General features: G+C 39.0%; 1 protein-coding gene and 1 non-coding gene across 4 annotated transcripts in view; one reads left to right on the forward strand and one right to left on the reverse strand.

The window, feature by feature from the left end:
• The window catches only part of LOC118882675 (SEC23 interacting protein), a 44,627-nt gene extending 17,878 nt beyond the window's left edge, over positions 1–26,749 (reverse strand). For all 3 annotated transcript variants that reach the window (XM_036828828.1, XM_036828827.1, XM_036828824.1), the window contains exons 1-12: positions 26,502–26,749; positions 20,895–21,427; positions 18,257–18,479; positions 17,251–17,444; positions 13,755–13,844; positions 9,964–10,084; positions 8,886–8,975; positions 7,882–8,023; positions 6,441–6,649; positions 5,948–6,066; positions 5,403–5,555; positions 4,060–4,155 (exon numbers count right to left, since the gene is read on the reverse strand). In XM_036828828.1, coding sequence (XP_036684723.1) covers positions 4,060–4,155; positions 5,403–5,555; positions 5,948–6,066; positions 6,441–6,649; positions 7,882–8,023; positions 8,886–8,975; positions 9,964–10,084; positions 13,755–13,844; positions 17,251–17,444; positions 18,257–18,479; positions 20,895–21,427; positions 26,502–26,664 — 2,133 coding nt within the window. In that variant the 5' untranslated portion in view covers positions 26,665–26,749. The remainder of the gene's footprint in view (positions 1–4,059; positions 4,156–5,402; positions 5,556–5,947; positions 6,067–6,440; positions 6,650–7,881; positions 8,024–8,885; positions 8,976–9,963; positions 10,085–13,754; positions 13,845–17,250; positions 17,445–18,256; positions 18,480–20,894; positions 21,428–26,501) is intronic.
• On the forward strand, positions 11,970–12,043 carry TRNAA-UGC. Its single transcript has one exon. It is a non-coding gene; the product is annotated as a tRNA-Ala (tRNA).
• Positions 26,750–27,906: the final 1,157 nt, after the last annotated feature.

Here is a 27,906-nt window from a genome sequence, read left to right on the forward strand (position 1 = left end):
TTTTGAGTAAAAGAAGCTAGATACAAAAGAGTGTACAGCGTTGGTTCCATTTATATAAACTTCTAGAACAGGCAAAACTATCCTATAGTGATCAAATTCAGAATAGTAGTTGTATGGGAGGGGGAGTGGACCAGAAAGAAGCATGAGAGAACTATCTGAGTGACAGAAATGTTCTAGTTCTTGTTTTAGCTGGTGATTACACAGGCGCAAAAACTGTCGAAACTTACTGTAGTGAATACTCAAGATCTATGCATTTCATAAATAAGAAAATCTTTGGGAGCATCTATAGAACAGGCGTACCTCTGTAGTAATGAGATAAAATCTGCTCGTGTGGGTTTGTGATCACACCCTGATACAGCAGCAACAATGTCAGGGGAATGTGAACAACCGTCATGCTGGATTCACGGGTTTCACTGGCCCTCATTCCCCAAGCTGTGAATGACTGTGTTAAGTCTCTGTTTAAATAGCTATTGACAGGAAATTCCCTGGCGGTCCAGTGGTTAGGGCTCGGCGCTTTCACTGCCGTGGTCCTGGGTTCAATCCCTGGCTGGGGAACTAAGATCCCACAAGCCTTATGGTGCAGCCAAAAATTAAATAATTAATTAAAAAAAAAAAACCCAGCTACTGACAGTGCCTAAACAAAACAGCTGGCCAAATTGGTCTTGTCTATCAATAAATTCCAAATACTAGGAAACCTGGAAACAAGTCCAATTGGTTAATTCAAAGGCAATACAGAATAAAGAAAACTCTCCACCAGCCAGCTGGGAACTGATTCCACCGTTAAAGTCTTGGAAGGCTTGGTTATCTCTGCCCTTCGGAGGCACCACAAGATTAAACCTAAAACCCAAAATGAAGAATATGTTCAAGGTTCTTCAGTTTAAATTTGCTTTCTCGGGCTTCCCTGGTGGCGCAGTGGTTGAGAATCTGCATGCCAATGCAGGGGACACGGGTTCGAGCCCTGGTCTGGGAAGATCCCACATGCCGCGGAGCGACTGGGCCCGTGAGCCACAATTACTGAGCCTGCGCGTCTGGAGCCTGTGCTCCACAACAAGAGAGGCCGCGATAGTGAGAGGCCCGCGCACTGCGATGAAGAATGGCCCCCACTTGCTGCAACTGGAGAAAGCCCTCACACAGAAACGAAGACCCAACACAGCCATAAATACATAAATAAATAAATAAAATATTTAAAAAAAAAAAAAAAAATTTGCTTTCTCACTTGGAAGTACCTCCCATTATCCTCATAGAACTTAACAATCTAAATTACTAAGAGAGCTGTCTAAACAGATCCTAAACTGTCCTACTGCGAACTGCTGCTCTGTTTCCCCTCCTAGACACATGCAATAACTTTAAAACAAAATGAGCCAAAATACACATACTTGAGTATCAATATTCCCAGCACTAAAAATTATTCCTTTTCAAAGGAAAATGAATAAGATGGCTTACAAAGGGGAAAGAAAAGCTCAGGCCACAAATATTTGACCTCTTTATTAAAATAACAGGCTAACTAACTTTGGTTCCATTATTTCGGTTACACTAAATCAACAGGACGCACCATTTTTCTTATTATTGATCTGGCAGCACCTTGTTAACTAGGAATAACAGAGCAATCAATGGCAACACGGCTGAGAAAGTTTCATGGTTCATCCAGAGGCAATTACTTTTCAGTTTAGAAAATAAGATGACTTTATAGATTTTTTACTCCTTTCAAAACATTCTTATAATGCCATTACTTATATATCCAAGCTACTACAGGAGCCAAACCAGGCTCCTTCTAGAGATTTTTCAAGAACTATAGAATACTTTTCTACTTTTTTTCCTTTTATTTACAAAATAAAGTCAGGGACAGATGTAGGACCTGGAAACATAGCTTCTCATTTGTTCTTTTTGTGTTTTTACAGGCCTGTGCTTCACTGACGTGCACATGGAGATGAACGTGCTCACATTGGAGAACACAGCCTGGCAGAAAGGAACAACACTAGCACGCTTGCATCCTGGTTTTGGTGTGACCGCTGTGCTCGCCAGAGATGTTGCCTCTCAACTCAATCTTCATTGTCGCCTTCAGTCAACCATCAAAAACACTATTCTGTGTCTAAAATGTGTTTTGAGTTGCACCTTTCTTTTCCATTTCCTATTACACCCCTATCATCTCTCAATGAGTCACTGCATAATTACAGTGACTATGCCCGAAGATTCCTAACAGCCTCTAGCTTCATCCCCTTCCAGCTCCATCCCCGCACTGTAACCAAGTGAGCTCCCTAAAACACCAGCCCAGTCATGGAACTGCCCTCATTGCTCCACTGACCTACAGCAGTGGTTCTCACACCATGTCCCCTTAGAACTGAACCAGTGGTTTACACTGCTGCTAAAAATGTGGCCCAGTTCACACACACACACAAAAAATTAACATAAAATTCAAGTTGATAATAGAATTGTCTCAACTTTAAGATGTGCTCCAATTGTTTTTTTCCTTTAGTACTCCGTATCAGCCAGTAGGCCCTAGCCAACAGCAAAAGACAGCAAATATTAATGGAAAAACCAGGAAGGAATCAATATGTCTAAAAACTCACTTATTATAAGCACATTTGCTCATGGTTGAAATTTTATAATGTGGCTTACAGCACATAGTTTTAAATTTTAACATTTCTGAAGTAAAAATTAAACTTTAGACTAAACAGATGATTTGGTGCTAAATCATAATTTGTGATAAAAATTAATAAGTAAGCATTTCATGATGTTAGTTTAAAAGCACCATGACTTTCACAGCCATAAGAACGTGTTTGAGGACCACTCCCTCATAAATGAAATCTGCCACATCTGCCATTCCGGCCCTCGGGACCCTGTGCTCTACCTTATTATCAGCTCGACTGCTGTTTCCGCTGCAGAAAAACACTTGCCCACTCCCGGAAGGCCATTTCCCCTGGCCCTACCCTTCCTTCAAGCTCAAGTACCAACACCTTGGAGAAGTCTTCTCTCACCAACCCCAGCCCCTTCTCTCCCGGGCAGGCCTCACCTGGCTCTGACAGAACAGGCAGCACTGATGCATCATCTGTGGTCAAATCTCTCCCCCTAACTAGACAGCACACCCTCAGTTCATCTCCAGATCCCAAGGACTCAGCACATGCCTGATCCAAAAGATATACTCATAAAATGCAGAACAACTCAATTGCTTAAGCTAATCATAACAAATCAGTCCTATGACTTTATAGTCATATTACATATAAAGAAGTGGCATATGTTAAGTTCCAAAGAAGTAACACAAATTAAAGAACCACAGAAGTTCAAAAGATGGAAGGATCAGCGAAGACCAAGTTAATACAATAAAAATAAAATAGCCACCCTAAGTGCTACCTAATTTTTCTAAGTATACAGAAAATCTCTGTAGAGTTAACTTAATGAAAATTAAATAAAACGAGTTATTCCCAATTGTTTTATTCTTTTGAAATGTTTTTTAGTTGCCGCTGGTATTGCTCTGATTTGGATTGTTGACAACTTCTGCTTTTTGGCTATTACTTAATGAAATGTATCTGTGTTCTCTTTAGATGGTGAGAAGGACTGGGAAGAGAGAAAATGAGCTAACATTTATTGGATGATAAGCTACACATGCATTACTTCATCCTCACTGCAATCCTATCAGGAAGGCATTATCACTCCCGTTTTTTAAATGAAGGAAACCATGGACCAGAAAAGTTAAGCAAATTGCTCATGAATATGTAGTTAGTAAGTGGTTGAACTGGGAATCAGGGTGACCAAGTCATCTTTTTGTCCAGGACTTACCCAGTTGTTGCACTGGGAAATTTCCAAATACCAATTCTAAGGCTGAAAGTCCTTCATCCGGGAATTTGCTCAGCCCCAGGAAAACCAGGAATTGGCATTTAATTGGAATTTGAATCCAGTTCTGGCTGACTCCCAAGTCACGCCTTCCATCAACTCCATTACTGTGCCCTTGGGCAGGGAGCACAGTAGCTGACCTAACCATGATGACATTAACGAAAACTTCCAAAATATAAACAAGCTAGTCACAGATGAGTTTTTTCTTTTAGGTGCAGAGATGAACCTTACCAGTTTGACTGCTTTATGTTTTACGAAGTTAGCTATCTTCTTCCTGGGTCCAAGGGGTATCCCCATTTCCTTCAGGTCATCCACTGTACACATAAGCTTTAAAAGAAAACAAACAAGTACATTAATTAGTCAATCTAATGATACATGAACTGAAATTAAAAAAAGGAAATTATGAAAAGAAACTGTATCATCTAAGGCAACTGAATATCCAATTTGTTTAAAGTTAACTTCTTTCTTGCCCCCACCCTCAGGTAATTTTTTTAAAATCATGAATTAATTTAGGTTGTAAAATTTTAGGCCTCCACATCTAAGTCATTCTTTTAATTTTTAACAGAAAATACATGCATGTTGTACAGAATTCTTTCCTCATACACAAGATAAACAATTTTAGACAAAAATGAATCAAACTATTATCAGTTCCTATTTCCCCTCATCCCGGCCACATAGTATATTAATATCAAACTCTTAATATTCTTGCCAAACTGATAGGTTAAAAAAACCTCACTGCACTTTCTTTTTTAATAAATTTATTTATTTATTTATTTTTGGCTGTGTTGGGTCTTCGTTGCTGCACGTGGGCTTTCTCTAGTTGCAGCGAGCAGGGGCTACTCTTCGTTGCGGTGCACGGGCTTCTCAGTGCGGTGGCTCCTCTCGCTGCGGAGCACGGGCTCTAGGCCCGTGGGCCTCAGTAGCCGCGGCGCACGGGTCCAGCAGTTGTGGCTTGCGGGCTCCAGAGCGCAGGCTCAGCAGTTGTGGCGCATGGGCCCAGCCGCTATGCGGCATGCATGATCCTCCCAGACCAGGGCTCGAACCCGTGTCCCCTGCATTGGCAGGCGGATTCTTAACCACTGCGCCACCAGGGAAGTCCCTCACTGCACTTTTAATTTATATTTCTCTTCAGAGTTTTCATATGATAAGAAGTCATTTGTTATTTTCTTTTCTGAATATCATCTGTTCATATTCTTTGCCTATTTTCCTATTGTGTTGATGGTCTTTGTGTAACTAACTTATAGAAACTTTGAATAATAAGAAAATAAACCCTTTGTTTATAATGTGTGTTGCAAACAGTCTTCTTAACCTATTGTTGGCCTTTAGATATTGTTTATGCCATCCCCTGCTATGCAATTTTTTTTCCTTTATGGCTTCTGGGTTTTATGTCACACTTAGAAAAGCGTTCCCAGATTATTAAAAAAAGTTCTCCTGTTTTTTTCAATTTTTTTTAAACGTTTAAGTCTCTGCCTTATCTGAATGCATTGTGATGTAAAAGTGTTTAAATCTTATTTTCAATCTCATACACAGGAAAAACAATTTTAGACAAAAATGAATCAAACTATCATCAGTACCAGAGATTCCATATCAATCTTTTCCTTTTCAAAAGTGCTAACGTATTCAGAGAGGCTAAGTGCTTCCAGAGTTTCTTGCAAAGTCAGGACTTCTTCATTTTCAACATCAAGGTCACAAGACTCATCCAACGTCAGCTTTGGCTCTTCAGGTATCTTTTAAAAAAAAAGTTGGGAGAACATTACAAAGTTCCCATAAAATGTCTTCTGATCTATGGAAAAATCTTAATTCTGTCCTATACACAAATAATAATTTTTGGCAGTTTGCTATCCAAAGTTTGAATATTCTGAAAAAGTATATAAATTTAGTAAATCACTCATGCTCCCATTTCCGACAATAATTTACTTCACATTTTTTAAAGAAACCATAAACTGTCTCTCACATTTAAATTTATAATCCATAAGGAAGACGAGTGAGAAACTCAAATAATGAGCTCTATGATTCCATTGCACTCCTAAAGCTCAGGGTATTTGTTACATAGAATCAGTTCAGATTTTGGAAAACTCTTCAGCTCCAACTCTGAATCTAGAGGTCAATTGGGCCATACCTGCTTTTCCTGAAAATGCGGCTGCTTCACAACTCCATTAGCAACAGCTAAAGGCCCAGGAGACTTTGATAAATTCAAATCTTTTTGATTAGACAGGATGTCAAACAATATTAAAGAACCTTAAAAAAAAAAAAAAAAAAGAAGAAGCATTTTGCTTTATAATGTACTAGGTGCTTTTATAACACTAAATAAATTCTCCTCCTTTTTTTTGTTCAAAGTCCCAAGCAGAAGTCACATAAAGTTAGATGTTAATCAAGATCTGATAATCAATATTCTTGTTTTACCAAGTAGCAGAATAAATTAAAATATAAAGCATTCCTAGGTGACATGAAAGGCAAATAAGGCAGAATGTAAACTCAAAGCATTCATTTCTACCCTTTATAAAACTTAAAATCTATAATTCTAAATCTTGAACTAACAACGTCACCCACATTGAAAGCAGTGATGACTCAACAAAAATTGTATTTAAAATGTGTATATTTGGAAGTTTTACCTAAACTGTGACCAGCAACAGAGACCCCTCCTTTGAAGTCTGGGTTCCGACTCATGAAGAGTGCATACAGACGGTTCATCTCCAATCCCACTTTCTCCACAATCCTCTGACAGTAGATGGGGCTATTGTAAAATAAAATGTCTAGCAAGGTTTCATTAGTAAAGTGACGAAACCGACCAATACTTGGTAAAGTGATTTTCTTAATGTTCCTGTTTAGAAAGAAAAAGAAGTATGTTTAGTCAGTAAGCACCTTAAATTTATCGGTTTTTAAAAGTTTTAATTTTGAATCCTGAAAATATACTAAGTAAAAAAAGATCCCACAGACTAATTATGAGTTGATTTTATGGACAGTTACTGTAAACAAATCAAGATAAACCAAAAAAGTTGCCATTTGTGCCTATAACTATACTATGAACTTGGGGATTCTCTGAAGTTATCATATAAAATAAGGCCAAAATGAAGATTTTTAATTCATTTTTAAAGAGGAAAGCCTACTCTTCCATTTTTCCTCCAGTTTACTGGAAATCAGGATACCTGACAAAAATTGTGGGTGGCCAGGACAACAGAGAATGTAGCAAGAAGTAAAAAAAGGAGCTTAATGGAATGAAAATCTTTCCTGATTTGAGAATGGCCATACTTCAGGAATACCCACAGAGAAAGAAAGCATCCCCATAACAGGGCTTCACATGGAGAGAATAGAATGCTTGTAGGGTTAGTTTTATTAAAGCATGTGCCCTGAAACATCATGACGTTCACTAAAATCCAAGTATGTCATTAGCCCTGTGTCCCCAGCATAAATATTTTCTAAATCTGTGCTTCCCAACTGGAAGCATTCCAAACTGAGTGGAGAGCATTTTTAGTTGTCACAGTGCCTGGTAAGTGCTGCTGGCATTTAGACTAAGGATATTAAATGGCCTACAATACACACAACAGTCTTACATGACACAGAATTGTCCTGCCAGAAGAGTCTCCACTGAGAAACAATAATCTAAATCAGTGGTTCTCAACCAGGGGCGATTTTATCCCCAGGGGACATCTGGCAATGACTAGAGACATTTTTGGTTGTTAAATTAAGGGTAAGGTCGTGCTACTCTTATCTAGAGGGTAGAAGCCAAGGATGCTGCTAAACATCCTATAGTGTACAGGACAGCCCCATGTGTGAACCACTATAGATTAGTATTTTAAAACCAGCTTAAGTTTCTTAGATTCTCTTAAATATTTACAGTAGGAATACACACATACATATGTACATATATACATGCGTGTGCACACACACACAAAGTAGCACATAAACTTAACAGTGTTTAATCATATGTCAGAGCAAGTATATAAAGTTTTTAAGTGTATTTGTTGAAGTCATAATAAACTACTTTATACTATAGTTTAAAATTTGAATCTAAGTTTGACTAATCTGAAAACCAAGCTATCAAAATCCACAAACCTGTCAACACCTGTGGCATCCCCACCCAAGGAACTATGCCAATGAACCGGAAGGAATTCCACTCTGCTTACTTTCCGATCATCTAAAGATTTCTTGAAATGTGTCTGCAGCAATTTGAGAGAAACCACCCTAAAATCATCCACTTAAAAAAAAAAATCAGGGAAGACAAATTAACTTGATTAAATTTTCCTAGCTTGATTAAGTAGTTAGCAATTACCTCAATTAAGCCAGTATTTTTTATACACAAACTTTTCAAGAAAAGAAAAAAAAGATGACAAAATTAGTCCAAAAAAGAAAAAAAACCAACCTTTAGGAAGTTCTTGTTAATGTTTCATTATTTTACAGGAATATATAAATGACTGAAAAACATTAGCTCAACTACCACTACTGGGAGGCAGAAATGCACTGTGGGTAGACTCTGGAATCAAATTACCTGCTCCAGAACCTACAGACCGTGACACGGGAGAGGTTAACTCATCCTCTGGGCCTCAGTTCCTCACCTAATAGTAAAGATAACAGTAACAGCACCTATACCCCAAAGGGTCATTGTGAGGGTTAAATGATACAACTCATGCAAGATACTTGGTACATACCAAGTATTCAATAAATATGAACTATTACTACAAACATAAAAATAAAACTTCCAAAATTTAAGTAAACCAGGCAGATTCACAGTTCCTTTAAACAACTTCTCACAACTAATTCACCATAAATCAGTTCAACGCACAGGTGTTCCTAGTGGCTGGAAGTGCTCAGGCAGAGGCTGTCAAAAAGGCTAAGTTATTTCCAAGATCCCTTCTAATTCTTCACAATCTAGGATTTTATGAGTTATAAATGTCATAAGAGCAAATCAAGTACAAAGTAGTATTGTCCAGTGATCATTTAAATCTCCTCTTACAGTCCCTCAGCCAACAGTATACAGCTGGAAACCATCTTAAAAATGAAGGTTTAAAAGTTCTAGTAGTTCTCCAATCATTTCAGGAAATAAAGTGACTAACGCTTACCACATTCAATAATGCTTCTAAAGCGCAAGTCACACACAGGTCCAATGCCATGCACTATGAACACCAAATGGTCAACCTGAGGCATTTCCCCTGCAAAAGAAAGAAAGACATACATTCATCCATGCATATATACATACATACATACATATACACACACAAGCTGGGGACTGTTTAGGTTTTCTTAATTGAATAGCAATATTCAATACCCCTTTTGTCATCATAAACTTGCCAAAATCAGACGAACGCAGCTCAAAGTCCACCTTGGCAAATAACAGTGAACTAGACCAAGGAGTGGAGGAAGCAGGCCACTTCTGATCCCAGAAGCTATGAGCCAATGACGATCATCAGTTTTGTACCTATAGAGGCTCCATAACCTTGTAATTTCTTCAGAACTCCCCAGGGCACTAAGCCCCACATGGAGATTCAATTTGCCAATATAAAACTTCAAAATCTTTTCCCAAAATCCTTCTCTTTGTTAGATTCATACATACTATACATGAACATTTCCAAGTTAAATCTACTATTTTACTCTGGTTATTTCATACAGAGTCACAATATGAGTACATTTATTTCCAAATCCTGCTCACTGCCTGTTTTTATAAATAAAGTTTTATTGCAACACAGCTAGGCCCATTTGTTTGCATACAAATGCTTTCACACTACAATGGCAGAGTTGAGCAGAGATACAGCAGAGTCTGCGTGGCTTGCAAAGCCTAAAATATTTACCACTTGGCCCTTTGCAGAAAAAATTCACCACTCCTACACTAAAGTAATACAAACTAGTTGAGGCATGACAAAACAAGCCCAAAAATATTGCCAAAAGCCTAGTTTCAACAAGCAAAGTGCTTCTTCACAACAATATATATTTTAGAATCTATATTACATGGTTTGTGCACCTTCAACAGAACTCTAAATTAAAGAACAAACAGATATAAAAGTAATAAAAAGGAAAGATCTGTGCCAACCTGGCTGATTTCTGCATATTATGGCAGGTAATCCTAATAACTGTTTCCTTTTTTCATCATTCTAAAATAGAGAAGTCTAAAAATGACCTTAGTCCTAAACAAACTGTACGAACCATCAGGAATTTCATCAAGGTTATCATCAACTCCACGCTTTACAACCCTGGGCCTTGTCTGTCCATCTTGCGTGGTCCCCCATTCATCTGGCACTGATGAGGGCTGGAACTGAACAATAACCTTCAAGATACAAGAGAAGGATTATGACAGAGCTCACTACCAAATTCATTCCCACTATAAGCTAAATAATTTATCTCAATACATAATAAACTACTTCATAGTATAGTTTATAAATCAGATACTTGTACTGTTCCTCCAAAATCAATTTTGTAACAGTCCTGCTAGTGTTCAGTAACCATTAAAACTAAGTAAATCAATACCATTATTTCCAATGCTTATGTTGGAAAATAATACAACCAAATCAGAGGTAGTATGCCTTGATTTAAAAATATAACAAACATCCAGGTTTACAAATAAGAAATAAAAGAAATAGAGGAATCCTTGTTTTATAAATACATATAAGGCAAAATCCTCTAAATAACAATGTGTAAATTCAATTTCAATGTCCAAAACAGATTTACCTACCACTTTTCAGGAAGACATATACTATTCTGTTAAATCAATTGTATTAAATTTAGTCCAGTGTCATATGGAAAAATCTCAAATAAACAACCTAACCTACCATCTAAAGGAATCAGAAAAAGAAGAGCAAACAAAGCCCAAAGTCAGCACAAGGGAGGAACTAATAAAGATCAGAGAGCAAATAAATAAAATTAAGACCAAAAAAAAAAAAAAAAAAAAAAAAAGGAAAGATCAATGAAACCAAGAGCTGTTTTTTTTTTAAAAAAAAATTAAGAATATTGATAAACCTTTAGCCAGGCTTACCAAGGAGAAAAGAGAGAGGACCCAAATAAACAAAATAAGAAATGAAAGAGGAGAAATAGCAACCGATACCACAGAGACACAAAAAAAATCATAAGAGAATACTATGAACAGTTATATGCCAACAAATTGGACATGTTAGAAGAAACAAACTTCTAGAACCATACAACCTGCCAAGACTGAATCAAGAAGAAACAGACAATTTGAACAGACCAATCACTAGTAGTGAAACTGAATTTCTAATAAAAAGAACTCCCAGCAAACAAAAGTCCAGGACCAGACAGCTTCACACAGGAATTCTATCAAACATATAAAGAAGAGCTGATAAGCTGATACCTATCCTTCTCAAACTATTCCAAAAATTGAAGAGGAGGGAACACTCCCAAATTCATTCTATGAGGCCACCATTACCCTGATACCAAAACCAAACACACTACAAAAAAAAGAAAATTACAGGCCAGTATCTTTAATGAATATAGATGCAAAAACTGTCAAAAAAATATTAAAACCGAATCCAACAATATATAAAAAAAGGATCATACACCATGATCAAGTGGGATTTATTCCAAAGATGCAAGGATGGTTCAACATTTGCAAATCAATCAATGTGATACGCACATTAACAAAAGGAAGGATTAAAAATCACGATTATCTCAACAGATTCAGAAAAGCATTTGACAAAATTCAACATCTATTCATGGTAAAAAAAAAAAAACTCTCATCAAAGTTGGTACAGAGGAAACATATCTCAACATAGTAAAGGCCATTTATGAAAAAACCCACAGCTAACAGCACACTCAGTGATGAAAAGCTGATCATATTTCCTCCAAATTCAGAAACAAGACAAGGATGCCCACTCCTGCCACCTCTATTTAACATAGTATTGGAAGTCCTAGCCACAGCAGTCAGAGAAAAAGAAATAAAAGGTATCCAACTGGAAGGGAAGAAGTAAAACTGTCACTATTTGCAGATGACATGACACTATATATAGAAAACCTTAAAGTCTCCACCAAAAAACTATTAGAACTGATAAATGAATTCAGTAAAGTTGCAGGATACAAGATTAATATACAGAAATCTGTTGCTTTTCTATACACTAATAATGAACTATCAGAAAGAGAAAGCAAAAAAAGACAATCCTGCTTAAAATCTCATCATGAAGAATAAAATACCTAGGGGGAATTCCCTGGTGGTCCAGTGGTTAGGATTCCGGGCTTGCACTGCCGGGGGGCCCAGGTTCGATCCCTGGTTGGGGAACTAAGATCCCACAAGCTGTGCAACACGGCCAAAAAAAAAAAGAAGAATAAAATACCTAGGAATAAACCCCAATGTTCATAGCAGCACAGTTTACAGCAGCCAAGATATGGAAGCAACCCAAGTGTCCATCAACAGACAAACGGATAAAGATGATGTGGTACACATACATACATATATACACACACACAATGGAATATTACTCAGCCATAAAAAAGAATGAAATTCTGCAATCTGCAGCAACGTGGATGGACCTAGAAAATGTGTGTAGTGAAATAAGTCAGAGAAAGGCAAATACTGTATGGTATCACTTTATTTGTGGAATCTAAAAAATAAAACGAATGTATCAATAGATAGCAAAGCAGAAACAGACTCACAGATTAAAAAAAAAAAAAAAAGTAGTGGTTCCAGTAGGGAGAGGGAAAGGGGTAGGGCAAGATAGGGGTATGGAATTAAGAGACACAAACCACTACGTATAAAATAGGTTAGCAACAAGGATATATTGTACAGCACAGGGAATTATAGCTATTATTTTGTAATAACTTTTAATGGAGTATAATCCGTAAAACTACTGAATCGCTATGCTGTACACCTGAAACTAATATAATATTGTAAATCAACTATACTTCAATTAAAAAAATAAAATAAATTAATAGTTTAACATTAACCTTCCACCCCCCCCCCAAAAAAACGAATGCATGCAAGATGTTATGTAAAATTTTGTGTGCTTATATAAAAAACAAAAGTTAAAAAAAAAAACAATTAAAAAACAAAAGGATAAGTGTGGTTACCATTAAGAGACGAAACTAGGGGAATGCAGAGGTAAGAGGCTTTTGTTTTTCATTTGATACCCTTTTATACTGTTTAAACTTTGATGGCATATGAATGTTTTTATTTTTACCTATTTTAATATCAGTAAGGACTATAAAGGTGGTTAGAATATAGGTTGTTTTTGTTTTTCTTTTACACTTTTCTGTAATAAATAGCCTATGTTCTGAGAAACTACCATATTACTAGCATTATGCTAGATGCTTTTGCATAAATTACCTCACTTCATCAAAAATATGACCCTGGGAGGTAAATCTTATTTATTGCAAGTGAGGAACCTGGAGCTTAGAGAGATTAAGGATGGTAAATGGAAGACTCTAAACACCACACCCAATATCTTTAAAAAAACAAGAAAGGTTTCCAGAGATGATACAAATAAAGAGGAAGAACTTATTTTTACTTTAAAGGTTGAAACAAGCCATCATCAAGGGCAAGGTAGGCAAACTATTGCCTGCAGGTCAAACCTGGCCCGCCACTTGTTTTTATAAATAACATTTTATTGAAAATAGCCAGGCCCACTGGTTTACATACTGCCTGTAGCTGCTTTCAGAGACTACATGGCCTACAAAGCCTTAAATATTTACTCTCTGGCCCTTCACAGAAAAGTCTGCTGAGCCTGGATCAAGTACAAAAATTTATCAAGCTTAACTTCAACGATGCATACTAAGCTTCAGCTAATGTGTTACCATAAACAGAAACTTCATTAAGACAAATTTAAATTTCATTTTAGCTTCTATCATCGATATGAACTGTAGTAAACTTAAAAGCAATGCACTTGTTATAAATATATCCCTACTGCAGAATAAAAATAAACATTTATCAAACATTCAGTAAAATAATTATTTTTAAAAACCTAACACTTTAATATCTTAAACAACATCACTACCTTTGGATTGTGCATAACAATTGTCTCCCCACTCGGAAACTCTAATCTGCGGTGCCACTGATTCGTGGTTACAGCTTTTTTATATTCAGCCTACAATGGAAACAACATACAATCCAGTAAGACAAATCTATTAAGAGAAAGTGTGGAAGAAAATTATAACTATGATAGTAATAAAAATAATAGTAATAGCAGCTCTCCTGTACTAACTGGCTACCATACTTATTATCATTTTAAAACAGTACCTCACTTAACTGCTCTCAATCAGCCCTAAATAATATTATCCCCATTACACAGAGGTGAAAACCAAGGTTTAAACAGTCTATTAATTTCCTAGGGCTGCCATAACAAAGTACCACAAACTGAGTGGCTTATAAAAACAGAAACTTATTGCCTTACAGTTCTAGAGGCTAGAAGTCTGAAATCAAGGTGTCAGCAGGGCCGCATTCCCTCTGAAACTCATAGGGAACTCCTTCCTCGCCTCTTTCTAGCTCCTGGTGGTCTGTCAGCAATGTGTAGTATTCCTTGGCTTACAGATGCATCCCTCCAATCCTCTACTTTCACATGGTCTTCTCCATGTTTGTCTTAACATGACTGTCTTCTTATAAGGACACCAATCATATTGAATTAGGGGCCCACCCTACTCCAGTATGATCTCATCTTAACTAATTATATCTGCAACAACCCTATTTCCAAATAAAGTCACATTCTGAAGTACTAGAGGTTAAGACCTCAACCTATCTTTTTTTTTTTTTTTTTGGTGGGGGGGCGCGGACACAATTCTAATGCTAGCAGGCATTTTTAGTTCACAGTTGCACAAGACCACACAGTGATCACAAAGGTAAGGAGCAAAAGCAGAACTGTGGTTCACTCCCACCCACGACCTTCTGACTCCAAAGACTTGACTGTCCCACCACTTTCTTACTCTCCCTCCAGAGACACTATTCTGTTGTCTATAAGACAAAAGTCTGAGGGTCTCTTGGAGAGAGATTCAAGACCAGGTAAGGGGGAACCTCTGGTACACCCACTGCCCAAAGTCTTTTTTTAAATGAGTAACAGTGGGACTTCCTTGGTGGCGCAGTGGTGAAGACTCTGAGTTCCCAATGCGGGGGGCCCGGGTTTGATCCCTGTTCAGGGAACTAGATCCCACATGCATGCCGTAACTAAGAGTTCGCATGCCACAACTAAGGAGTCCATGTGCTGCAACTAAGGAGCCGGTGCAACCAAATAAATAAATAGTTTTAAAACTGAGTAACAGTGATTATTTGACAATCATGTCAAAATAGAAGTGTTTCTTTTTGTCTCCTGGGCAGTCATTCAGTAACAATTCCTCTCCATCAGCCTCTATCCAGCTGACCCTCTTCCTCACTACTTTTTAAGATTTTTAATATATTTGTTTACATTTTTTAAAAGATCACAAACAAAAATGTTTAAAGATTCACCATCTTAAGATCTATTTTCATTTCTTCCTATTCCCTTTCAATACACAGCTTTGTAAGAAATCTTGTCTGGTAGAGTATGTTTCCACTTATCATTCTTCAAAATGGTCTTGATTATTCTTGATACTTTGATCTTCCATATAAAATTTAGGAGCAGTCTGCAAATTTTACTTAAAAAACCCTGATGTGACTTTGATTGGGATTACATACAATTTATAAAATAATTTGGGAAGAACTGACATCTTTATTATATTGAGACTGTGCATCTATGAATGTAATATTTTGGTCTATTTCTTTGAGGTCATCTTTTACATCCTTCAATTCTGCTTCATAGTTTATTCTCCATAAAGTTCATATACCTTTTGTTGGACGATTTTTCTACTTAGCCTGTAGTTTTGTTAGTGTTATAGTCTTCTTTTTTTATTATGGTTTCTAATTGGTTATTTCTATTGTGTAGGAATGTTATTAATTTTTACATGCTGACTTTATATCCACAGACTTGCTAAACTCTTACATTGGTACTAATGGAATTTCTAGAGGTTCTCCTGGTTTTCTATGCAGACATTGGTGTAATTATCAAATTAAGGTGTTTTTTGTTTCCAACTCTTCTATTGTTTTGTTTTAGTGCTCTGATAGGACAGGATCATCTACAACACTAGCAATATGTATCACTTGATTCTCATTTTCTCACTGGCTTTTTCATTTCCTAACCTCCTCTGCCTCTTCCCTGATCTGGCTTGAGTTTCCTGGGTAGAGGCTAAACAGGAACTAAGGTCTCCTAAAGTTAAGAACAGCTATGTGCTATTGAGATGGTCAATACATGAATTCCATCCTCGAAGCCTGTGTCACCCATTTATAATCAAGTATAGTATACACTTTCAAATACTGCTTAGACTTGAAAATACATACTTTAGCTTCAAAATAATAGGACTAAACATTCAACCTTGGGATGTTATGCCTTCAGTAGGGTCTTGCCAAGGGTACGAAAAATTATAGTACACATTTGTCTATTTATTTAGGTCTAAAATTAAGCCAAAGATATCAGCATTCCTTTACATATTTTATTCCTTATTCAAATGATTAAAATTATGTTTTAGGAGACTGGTGCCTCCTGATATTTGGTATTTCCAGGACCAAAATTAATTTTCTGCCTTCTTTTCAGTCTTTGCCCTTCTTACCTGGGTTCTGACTCAGCTCTAAATCAGTGTTTTTCAAACTGTGGGTCATGACCAGTAATAAATTGTAAAATTAGTATTTTCAATGACATAGAAAATATGTAAGTGAATGACACCTAGTGAGGTAGGTGTTGTTCCATGAACCTTTGTTTCTAATGGTGCGTTAGAGCTCACTCATACCAGCTCACAAGAGCTGATCACACATACCGCTTCCCAACTCTGTGTCCAGTTACATCATGTTGCTAGCTTACTATTGGCCATGGTGGGAGTATTTACACCATGGAAATCAGCAAACACTATAAATCAGGGGCTTTTTTCCCTGGATGGAGTATGTTCCATACTCCATTTCCCATGTATGCAGATGAATTCATTTAACTTATTTCAAATATTTAATTACTCAATTATTAAGTAGAATTATAACAAGAAGTTAACACAATTATGTAAAACAACATTAACCACCAATTTTAAGATGGCTAAAAAGTCTCACAATATTTGTTCCTATTCTTATATTTGTTTTCATAAACCAGAGGTGAATTTCAAGCCTTTTACTGAATATTAATTTGAAAAGCATCCATCTGCTTGGCATCTGCTGTCAGCAGCAAATCATAGCAGCCTAAGCTCTCTTGAAGATTTGATATAAGTACCTTATTATGTTAGATCTGTGATGTTCCCCTGAAAAACATTCTATCTTTAGACACCGAGGCCACAATTAGCACCTCATAAAAGATGACACCAATTAAAAGGCAATCTTCTTTGCACACAGGATCAAGATAGGCTGTCTTCTAAATAAAGTCTGCTCCATTGTGAGTGGTGTTACATGGGGCTCCAATGTATACAGAGTCTATGTGTTTTAAAGAAAAGCATAAAGGAATAAAGCCCACGCACCTCCAGTTTTTCACTGAACTCCTCTGTATAGGGAATAAATCTGCTGTCTGTGTCCCCTTTGTAAAACCAAGCACAGCGTCTCACTTCAGCTGGCTCCTCTTCCCAGTACACGGCTTTCCTCACCCGGTCATAGAGGTAAACGTCGTAGCGCCCTCCATCAGTGCCTAGAACCACACTCTCAGGGTCTGGCTGGACTGGAGCACAAAGACCACATTTTAACTTGACAGTTACAAGGTACATTTAAAAGTAATAAATAATGAATATGGTGACTCGTCTATCCTTAAAGACAAAGAACTAAGCTCATTTTTTTTAAAAAACAGAAGTTTAAGATTAATCTGTGCTGCTCAAAATGATGATTCTTTTAAGTGGAGAAGAAATAACGAGGGTAAAATATAAAAGCATGATCATGAAATGATTCAAATAATTGGTAGTTTTTTTGGTTTTTTTTTTTTCATCAAAGCAGCAATGCTCCATGAAGCATACTTCTAAAGAATAGGTGATTTTTAAGTCCCAAGATGAAATATCATCAGGATAAACAAAGAAACCTATTTCTACAGTGAAGACTTCTCAGAGTCTTAACACACTCTTGTGCACTATCTCAAGAGATGGATGTAGTTACAGCACTTCCAAAACTCATCTGACCATAGAACACTTTTTTCACAGCATCTTCAGGCACAAGAGTTCCATAGAAAATGCTTTATAAATGCCCTATAGCTACAAACAAATAAGGGAAATAAGAAAACTGACACCTGGGTTATATGAACGACTCTGTTTCTTGGATTTAAACTACCTTTAAGCAAAAAAAGAAAATTACTAAAACATTTCTTCAAATACCTTGCTCAAATAACTCAGAACTTATATTAATATTATCATCTTAAGGTACAGAGGCTGGCAGGCTCTACAAGGATTAAAGAATTTGACACTCATAAAAAGTAGGCCATGGATAAATACTCTTCATTCCTCTCTTCCTAAAATCAGATACAAACGATGCAGGATCTGTGCTTACCTGAGTTATAGATTTCTTCAAGATTCAAAGAGTCAAACACACTGAAAGGCATCCATAGTTGTCTGTATTCTATCTCCTTGCAGTAAAACCAGTGGGGTTGGACAGGTTCATATTGGTTTTGAAGTAGAAAAGGAGATGACGCTTGCACAGAGGGACCTGCAGGTCTAGCAGCTGCCTGCTGCTGGGTTGGAGGGGACAACCCTGGCTGCACTGAAGGAGGGATCTGCGGGGGACAAAAGTTAGGACCATCACGGCTGTCCAAAGGAACAATTCTGTATATGTTTCAGACCCAAACTAACATAGTAATGATTATCCTAAATATTTCTCTAGACAACTATTTAATAACCAGGCTCCAAAGCAAGTAAAATTTTTAAAAATCTAACAAACCCCCAAATCAGTTGCAAAGTGAACAAGACTTTCTCACACTGATGGCAAAGTAAACTAATACCTTTACAGAAATCAACCTAGCAGTATGTCTCTTGTGATTTATTTAATCTTTAAAATAGGCATATTCCTTGGGAATTCCCTGTTGGTCCAGTGGTTAGGACTTGGCACTTTCGCTGCTGTGGCCCAGGTTCAATCCTTGATCAGGGAACTAAGATCCCACAAGCCCCATGGCCAAAAATAAATAAATAAATATAAATAAAAATAAAATGTGCACATTCCTTGACCTAGACATTCCATTTCTAAGAATTCATCCTAAAGATATAATTGTAAAAATTTACCTATAAGAATGTATATCAAAAAGTTATTTATAATAGACAATCAGTGGATACAATCTAAATGTCTAATAGAAACCTGGTTAAATAAATCATCTTTTACTCATATGCTGGAATTCTCTAGAACCATTAAAAACATTTTAGAAAAAATCTTAATAACACCTAAAATATGTTCACAAAAAACATACATAATGCTTGCTTGCTTGTTCACAAAAGACATACATAATGCTTGTGTTGGGACTTCCCTGGGGGCGCAGTGGTGAGGCATCTGCCTGCCAGTGCAGGGGATACAGGTTCGAGCCCTGGTCCGGGAAGATCCCACATGCCGTGGAGCAACTAAGCTCGTGCGCCACAACTACTGAAGACTGCGCACCTAGAGCCCATGCTCTGAAACAAGAGAAGCCACCGCAATGAGAAGCGCATGCACCACAACAAAGAGTAGCCCCCGCTCAGGCGCAACTAGAGAAAGCTCACGCACAGCAACAAAGACCCAACGCAGCCAAAAATAAATAAATAAATAAATTTAAAAAGAAAAAAAAACCCCACTATGCTTTTATCTAGAAAAAAGGATAAGAAAGAAATAAAACAAAATAAAAACAGGGTTTTCTAGTGGCAATTTTTATTCATTTGGCTATTTATTTGGCATTTTTCAAATTTTCTGCACTGAAAATACTTTTAAAATCAGAATACAATTATTTTTTAAAATTTTTATTAAAAATCATTTTAGAATATTCTATCAATGCAAATTTACTGAGGTTGATAACTGTACTGTGGTTATGTAAAAGAATATCCTTATTCTCAGGAAATACACACTGAAGTATCTAGGAGTAAAGAATCATAATGTATTTAACTGATCTTCAAATGTTTCCCCCCAAAATTGCACATATACAGAGTGAGAAAGGAAGGGAGGGAGGGAGGGGAGAAAGGATACTCCAACACGTGTCAGTGTGCACGTCCACAAATGATAGAACAAATGTTCATGACAGGTAAGTCTGGGTTAGGGTATTGGGGTGTTCTCTGTCCTATTTTTATTTTTGCAACCTTTTTTTATATTTAAAATTGTCATTTTAAAAATTCTTAATTAGGAATCTTTACAAAATTTCATCAGCAAACAAAGTATACTAACTTATATTACATGCTACAAATCTGGTTACTTTCCAATATGCTAAAATCCAACATTACCAAGAGTTTGTGTATTGGTAAGATTTAAATTAGATGGTAAAATGGAACCCATTCTCTATCCCCAAGAGAGAAGTCAGGTTACACTCTGATTGCAATACTATTATCTCTGCCACACTGGGCTGGGTTCTTAATTCTTCCTTTTAGTCATTTCCCTTTTTTTTGATTCAGTTCACTTCCCTTTGGAAGTCAGTTGAATAATTAGTGGGGAAAAAAGGTATAAAGGAATTTCATAAAATTTACCCAATGCAAAAGTTATTCCATTGCTCCCCTGAGACAGAGTTTGACTGTCTAGATCCAAACTCCATAAATGTAAATAAAAGAAATTATTGGAGTAATCAATTTTAGTCCCACTAATTGAGTGTTTTGATTGAGTAGTATAATTAAAAAATGAGAAGCTGGCAGTCTGTTAATTATTGCTCCGACTCTAACATGTCCCTAGATGACATTTGTTACTGGTATCTTACATTAAATCTGGAAATATTGGCATATGGTTAACTCATTAAAATCAATTACTACTTCCATAAATAGATAATATAAACTAAAATATGAACCATTCAATGAGCTATCTTTAAAAGACTGTTTACTTCAAAGCATGTAGCTTACAAAAACATACCCTCTGAAAATAATCTGTCATCATATTGATTATTAAAAGCACAGGGTTTTCAAAAACATAGGTTAAGATGAGAGAGATTAAAAATTACAGTGAATAATTAGGATATAGAAACATGTTTCCATACCGATGGCAAAGATCCTGGAGGCGTCTGGTACATCTGAACAGGGGGTCCAGAGGGCGGGGGATGGGTAGGATGGGCCGGTGTCTGGCACTGCTGCAGCTGTGGTGGTGCAATATAAGGATTAGCCCTGCTGCTTACAGCTGTGTGGCGATATGGATTGTATCCTTGTTGGGGCGTTCCTTGGGGTGGGCTCCCAAAATTTGAAGGAGGGAGACTACTAGGCTGAGAAGGCAGATAAGTATTTATTCCCATTTGTGAAGCAGCTGGAGCACCATATTGAGCCTTCGAAATGGATGGTGAAAATGCATTCGACATATCTTGGGATCCGGTTGTAAAAGGGAGAGCAGCTGGGGGCTTGGAGAATGCTGATTGTCCAGCCGATGTTGCTGCAGTTGTTAACGGTGACTGTCCAATATTCCCAAAAGGATCACTACTGCTTGATACCTGAGAGAAGTAACTAAATGTCTGTGGGGTAGACGTGTGAGCAGAAGTCTGACCAAGGAAGCTGTCCTCCTCACCCACATCTGTGGAATCCTCTGAAAGGGAACAGAAGGGTACATGGTTTAAAGGTACGCCATCACTCTGTAGATAAGATTCTATACCGCAGATCTAGCAATTATACCTCTTATTTTGTTGTTCAAACTTACATTTCTGCATTAAAGACAATAATGAAAAACTTTTTTTCTTTTTTCTTTGAAATAAAAAACTAGAAAACATGAATAAGAAACAAGAGGGAAAAATACTAACTCATTCATAAGTTCACCTCCCAGAGACAATCACTGTTAACACGGTTAATATTTTGATACATACCTTTCCACACTTTTAAAATAAATATAAAGTTATATACTATTTATTTTGTAGATATGTATAAATTATGTAGGCATATATGTATATAGGAGAAGGTTTTAAAAATGGAAACAAAATCTACACTCCTAGTTTTACATGTTATTTTGAATGCTGTTTTTTCCTGGTAAGAAACAATTCAAATACTGTTCTGCTACCCAAATACACAAAACTTTATTTCTACAGTAAGGACAAGAAACTAAAGTACAGATATTAACTCTGTTGACAACAAGGGGTGTGTCAGGGCTCTTACCTACAAAGCACTCACTATATAAGTGAACATGTGGTATTTGTATTCCTGAGGCAAAGTAGGTCAACCATTAATTGCCGTCCCTAAAACCACACAGTATCACAACCAGATAGTCATTAGAGAATGCCAAATCACTGGAAAAGTCATTTTCTAACTAAGGGAAGTTCTCCTCACTTCCCTTTGCCCAACATGATCTTCACTGTGGGTATTATTAGCACCAAACTATTTATCCTCTCTTCTGCTACCAAGTCGTAAAATATTGATAAAAACATTTTCCTTCTACATGGCCTCAAAAGTTCAGTCTGGGCTTCCCTGGTGGTGCAGTGGTTAAGAATCCGTCTGCCAATGCAGGGGGCATGGGTTCGAGCCCTGGTCTGGGAAGATCCCACATGCCACGGAGCAACTAAGCCCGCGCACCACAACTACTGAGCCTGCGCTCTAGAGTCCATGAGCCACAACTACTGAAGCCTGTGTGCCACAACTACTGAAGCCTATACGTGCCTAGAGTCCGTGCTCCGCAACAAGAGAAGCCACCGCAATGAGAAGCCCGTGCACTGCAACAAGTAGCCCGCACTCACCGCAACTAGAGAAAGCCCACGCAGCAACAAAGACCTGACTCAGCCATACATACATACATACATACATACATACATACATACATAAACAGAAATAAAAAAGCCCAGTCTACCTTTCCTCAGGAAATTTTTAGGAGGCCTTAGCTTCTAACATTGTCTTCCTCTTCCTAATCTTTTCCTTCTCCCATCTCATTCCCTCTCATCTCCAATTCCCTCTTATCTCCCACTGCTGGAGGCATAGAGCAGATCAGAAGGGTGGACCCTCTCCCAGCACACAGGCACACTGGTCCCTGCCCTTGAGACCTGCCAAAGGGTGGCCTTTCAAGCTCTGAGCTCCTTCTTGACCTCTGCTGAATGAGGCCTTCAGCTCTTAGGCTGCTCTCATTATATTTCACAGACATCAATTTAACTGAGATACTCCACTATTCAAAATACTCCTCTGAGTTGTTTCTTTGTAACTAAAAGTATCTTCCTGCACAAGGCCCCCTGTCTGCTTATATCCTTCTACTTTTCTGATACATTTCTGATTCCTACCCTCTCTTTTCAGTCACATGAACCTCACTTGGACTCAGATTTCTTAGTTGATGTCTTAACATCTAAAAACAGAGGAAAAAACCTCTGTGGTATATTTCATCCTTTAAGACAACTTGGGATCAACCTGATCCAAGAAACTTTTTTCTGATTAGCATCAATTACAAACAAAATACTGATCTCAACAAGTTGCCAGCCTCACCTCAGGGGCACTTTCTAATTACATGTGGACACATCTGGTATCAAGACCCATAACTTTAATGAGCACCTGTATACTTGTGATACTCCCAACTCTGTCTCAAACTGAGACTGATCTTATGTGTCCCAGAACCTATTTTCCAACTGCCTCCTCAATACTTTTTGGCAGGTTCAGCCACATGTACCTCAGACTTCGTAAGCCTGAACTGAATCTGTCATCTTAACTGTCCCCCTTCATGTGCTCCGTTTACACATCTCACTAACCTCAACAGATGTCTGCCAACATCCATCCAGACACTCAAACCAGAAACCTGCTCTCTCAGACCGCTCCCTCTCTCTCACACCCTTCATTTAATCATTCAGATCCTCATTAAAGAAATATGTACACAGTATCCATTATATGCCAGGTGGTGCTATGTCTTGGGGCTGAAACTGAACAAAGAGAAGGGAACTCTGCACTGCACAGCCTGGACCCCCCGAGTCACTAAGTCCCAACAATTTGACGGTGTAACAACCTCTCGTATCTGTTCCCTGCTCTTCACACCCAGCGTGGCTGACCAGGGCTAGAGTGCCACCGGCTCCTGCCTGACTCACAGTGGCTTCCAGATCGGCTGCTCTTGCCACAGTCAGCTTCACTCTGGTGCAATCTCAGAAAACTCCAGTCTTTCTGAAACACACCTCTAATCCCACTACCTTCTTTAGAACCCTTCAAGGGCACCCCCCACAACCCACAGGGTAAACTACAAACTCCTCAGTGTGGTGTCTGAGGCCCTTCGTGATCTGGGCCCTGCTGACCACTTGAAGCACTCCCCTGCATTCACTCTAGTCACATGGAGGGGTGCGGGGGGGGGGAGGGATGGGGCGAGAGGGAAAGAGCGGGGGAGGGAGAGAGAATGTGAGCACCTACCACCAAATCCCACCAAATCAGCAGGTTTCTCTCACACCTCCAGACTCTCACATGTCTGTCTGCCCAGACTCCCTAATTTCTATGTATCCTTTAATATTCAGCTCAAGAACTGCCTCCTCTGTGAGGTCCTGAAGGCCTGAGGGATGTCCTCTCCCTGGTCAGCCAGCCTGACAGCCACAGCTCTCACAGCAGCCTATCAATCCCTCTTTCCAGCCATCATAAACCTATATCACAATTACTTACACAGCTGGGTACATTGCATCTGTATATACTGTGCAGTCGTTGAGGGCAATGCTATCTGCTCCTCTGTGTCTCCCTGACATCGGGAACAGGGCCTGGCAAACGGAAGCTGCTCAATCCAGGTTTGTGGAATGAATGAAATTGCTTCCTATGTGTCTCTTTCACTGACATGATTAACCGTTGCTTCCAACCGTTGCTTCCAATGTGTTCTCCTTTTGTCTCTGGAAATTATCTGAATGAGTTTCTAATGATCAAATCTTTTTTAAAGGTAGAAAAATATTTGTTACAGAATTTTAGCTTTAAAAAGTATTAATTTTCTTATTAAAAAAATAAACCATCTCCAAGAAACAATAGTTTTCAAGACAGGTAAGTTATCCTGTGCTTGGCAATGAAAATGTTTAGCATTTACTGACAGTAACAGACACAAACAAATTATATAGCAAGGAAGATGGGCATGAACTAAACATCTGTGAAGCAGAGGATGACATGAAAACCCCATGCACAGCCTTATTTATTCCTGCAACCTCCCAAAGCATTCTGCTCTAGCCATACTAGTCCTCCACCAAAAATGGCAATGGTGAACCTTTCAGCCACACTATCACAACAAGACATACATATTCCTGACTGCCACCCTTTCATTCATTCAACAAGTTTCTATTGAAAAATCGGTCTACAGCATACCAGGCACTGTTCTAGGCATAAATTCCTGCTCTCATGGAGCTTACATGCTAGTGGGATAAGATAAACAAATATGGGACTTCCCTGGTGGCACAGTGGCTAAGAATCCACTTGCCAACGCAGGGGACAAGGGTTCGATCCCTGGTCCAGGAAGATCTCACATGCCACGGAGCAACTAAGCCCGTGTGCCACAACTACTGAAGCCCATGCGCCTAGAGCCCGCGCTCCGCAACAAGAGAAGCCACAACGAGAAGCCCGCACACCACAACGAACAGTAGCCCCCGCTCACCATAACTAGAGAAAGCCCGCGCGCAGCAACGAAGACCCAACGCAGCCAATAATAAAAAGTAAAATAAATTAAAAATTTAAAAAAAGATAAACAAATATTTGTACATGTCAGGTGGTGATAAGTACCAAGAAGAAACATAACACAAAGGAAGGGGAACCATCATGTATTGTCTCCGATTTGCCCTTCTTCACTTCTCCATGAAACTTTCCTCAGTCCTCCAAACAAGAATAAATTATTCAACAGGAAAATATTCAACATTTACTGAGGATCTATGTGCTAGGCACTAAACAAGATCCTAGAAATAAAAAGGTAAATAAGTTATAGCTGCAAACTTCAAGAAGCTCACAGTCCAAATAGAGAGGCAGACATGTTTATTTCACAAACATTTATATAACACTATGTGCCAGGCACTATATTCAGTGCTTTACAAAAATCAGTTCACTTCTCATCACAGCCCATATGGAAAATGAAGAACAGAGAGGTAAAGTAACATGCCTGAGGTCACACAGCAAGTTACTGGCAGGGCTAGGGCTGAAATACAGTCTGTGCTCCTAAACACCAGCTCTGGGTTATGCCACGTAATCGTTAAAAAGCAATCTCCCTAGACAATAATAAAGATATGTACAAAGTGCTAAGGTGCACACAGGAGTAGGGACTTGAGAACAAGCAAGGGCTCCTTAGAGAAAATGATGCACCGCCTTGAAAGATGGCTGCGTTCTGTACCTCTACTTTGCAAATATTACGTGTCTATCCTAAGAGATATCCTACAGTATCCTAGGAGAGGAGGAGGCACTGTCTAATTTTTTTGCATTCCCTGCAAGCACCTGGCACACCAGGAGGTGTTCAACAAAAATCTGTGGAATGCCAGCTGAGGAGTGTCCAGCACTGGGAACAGTTTCTTCCACGAAGAGCTTGGCCCCCGCCCCCAACATCCCAAAGTCCTCAGGCCACTCAAACCTGGCCACTGATGGCCCTGGCAAGGTATCAGAGGGTCGGGTCCAGGCACAAGGAAAACCTCCCGTCCGACCCTCGCCACCCCCCGCCGCCCGCCCACCTCCCCGCACACACTTGCCCCACCGGATCCTCATCTCCTTACTACCTCCAGGCAAGAGCAGGGAGGCCGAGGCAGCGGCAGCCTGGGTGACTGGGATAAAGGGCACGTTGAAGCTGAACTCCGTGGCCGAGGAGGAGAAAAGTAAGTTAGTGCCCGACGAGGAGGTGGAAGCGGCGCCTCCACCACCGTTAGGTTTCCTCTCAGCCATGGCTGCGGCCCACCTTCCGTTACACGTCTACTGGGGGCCGGTGCAGAACCACCAGCCGGAAACCGGTCACGGTCGGGGCCAACACACTTCCGCACTTGCGCACAAGGGCCGGAACTCCGGACGGCTGGTCAGCCTCCCTCTGCTTTCTCCTACGAGGCTGCCAGGAACCAACATGGCGGCGCAGGCTTCACGCCCGGGTCCTAGCACGTGACACCCTCGGCCACTGCCGGGGCCGGACGGGAGGCAGAAGTGGAGGTCGCGACTGGGGCTGGAGCGTGGGAGAGGGAGGGTTGCTGGTTGTGAATCAAAGTACGAATCGGCACTGAAAATCTCGGGTTTCGGGGGGCTCTCTAGGCTTCCTAAAAGTACCCACAGAAGCGTCTAACTAGATAAAATTTTGGAGGAACAGCGAAAGCCCGCAGGCGCAGGTATCAGAGTGGTAGCTGCAGACAGAGGGAGGAAAAGGTGTGTGGGCCATTTGCAGCTTAAGTCTAGCCAAACTCACCAATTGTAACCAAACACCCGCATCTAACGCGCCCACGTCGTTTTGGACTGAATTGAACTCTTGTCATTCACCCAGAAATAGAAATGGTAGAACTTTTGAAGTTTTTAAGCCACAGGGAAGAAAAAAAAGTTTAAAAGAGAAACCAGGGAATTGACATTTAAAATAGGCGTGTGGGGGCTTCTTTGGTGGCGCAGTGGTTGAGAATCTGCCTGCCAGTGTAGGGGACGCGGGTTCGATCCCTGGTCTGGGAGGATCCCACGTGCCGCGGAGCAACTAGGCCCGTGAGCCACAATTACTGAGCCTGCGCGTCTGGAGCCTGTGCTCCGCCACAAGAGAGGCCGCGATACTGAGAGGCCCGTGCACCGCGATGAAGAGTGGCCCACGCTTGCCACACTAGAGAAAGCCCTCGCACAGAAGCGAAGACCCAACACAGCCATAAAAAAAAAAAAAAAAAAAAAATTTAAAATAGGCGTGTGACTTTTTTAATAGTTTTCTACACCTGTCTAAAATAATCTGACTAGTTTAATCCTAAAATGCACTATGGATAATTTGGATATAATTGTCATCTTTCACATAGAGATTATGAAAGAAAAAAATAACAGATAATCAACTTCTTGGAGGGTGGGAGAGGGATAGAAGAAACCCAAAAGAAGCTTTCAAATAATGAAACTACCCTCTCCCCCAGCTGTTCACACCTATATAGTATCTGTTTATTTATTAATAAAACAACTAGTATG

Source organism: Balaenoptera musculus, chromosome 16 (genome assembly GCF_009873245.2).
Source record: "Balaenoptera musculus isolate JJ_BM4_2016_0621 chromosome 16, mBalMus1.pri.v3, whole genome shotgun sequence".
Taxonomy (NCBI): Eukaryota; Metazoa; Chordata; class Mammalia; order Artiodactyla; family Balaenopteridae; genus Balaenoptera; species Balaenoptera musculus.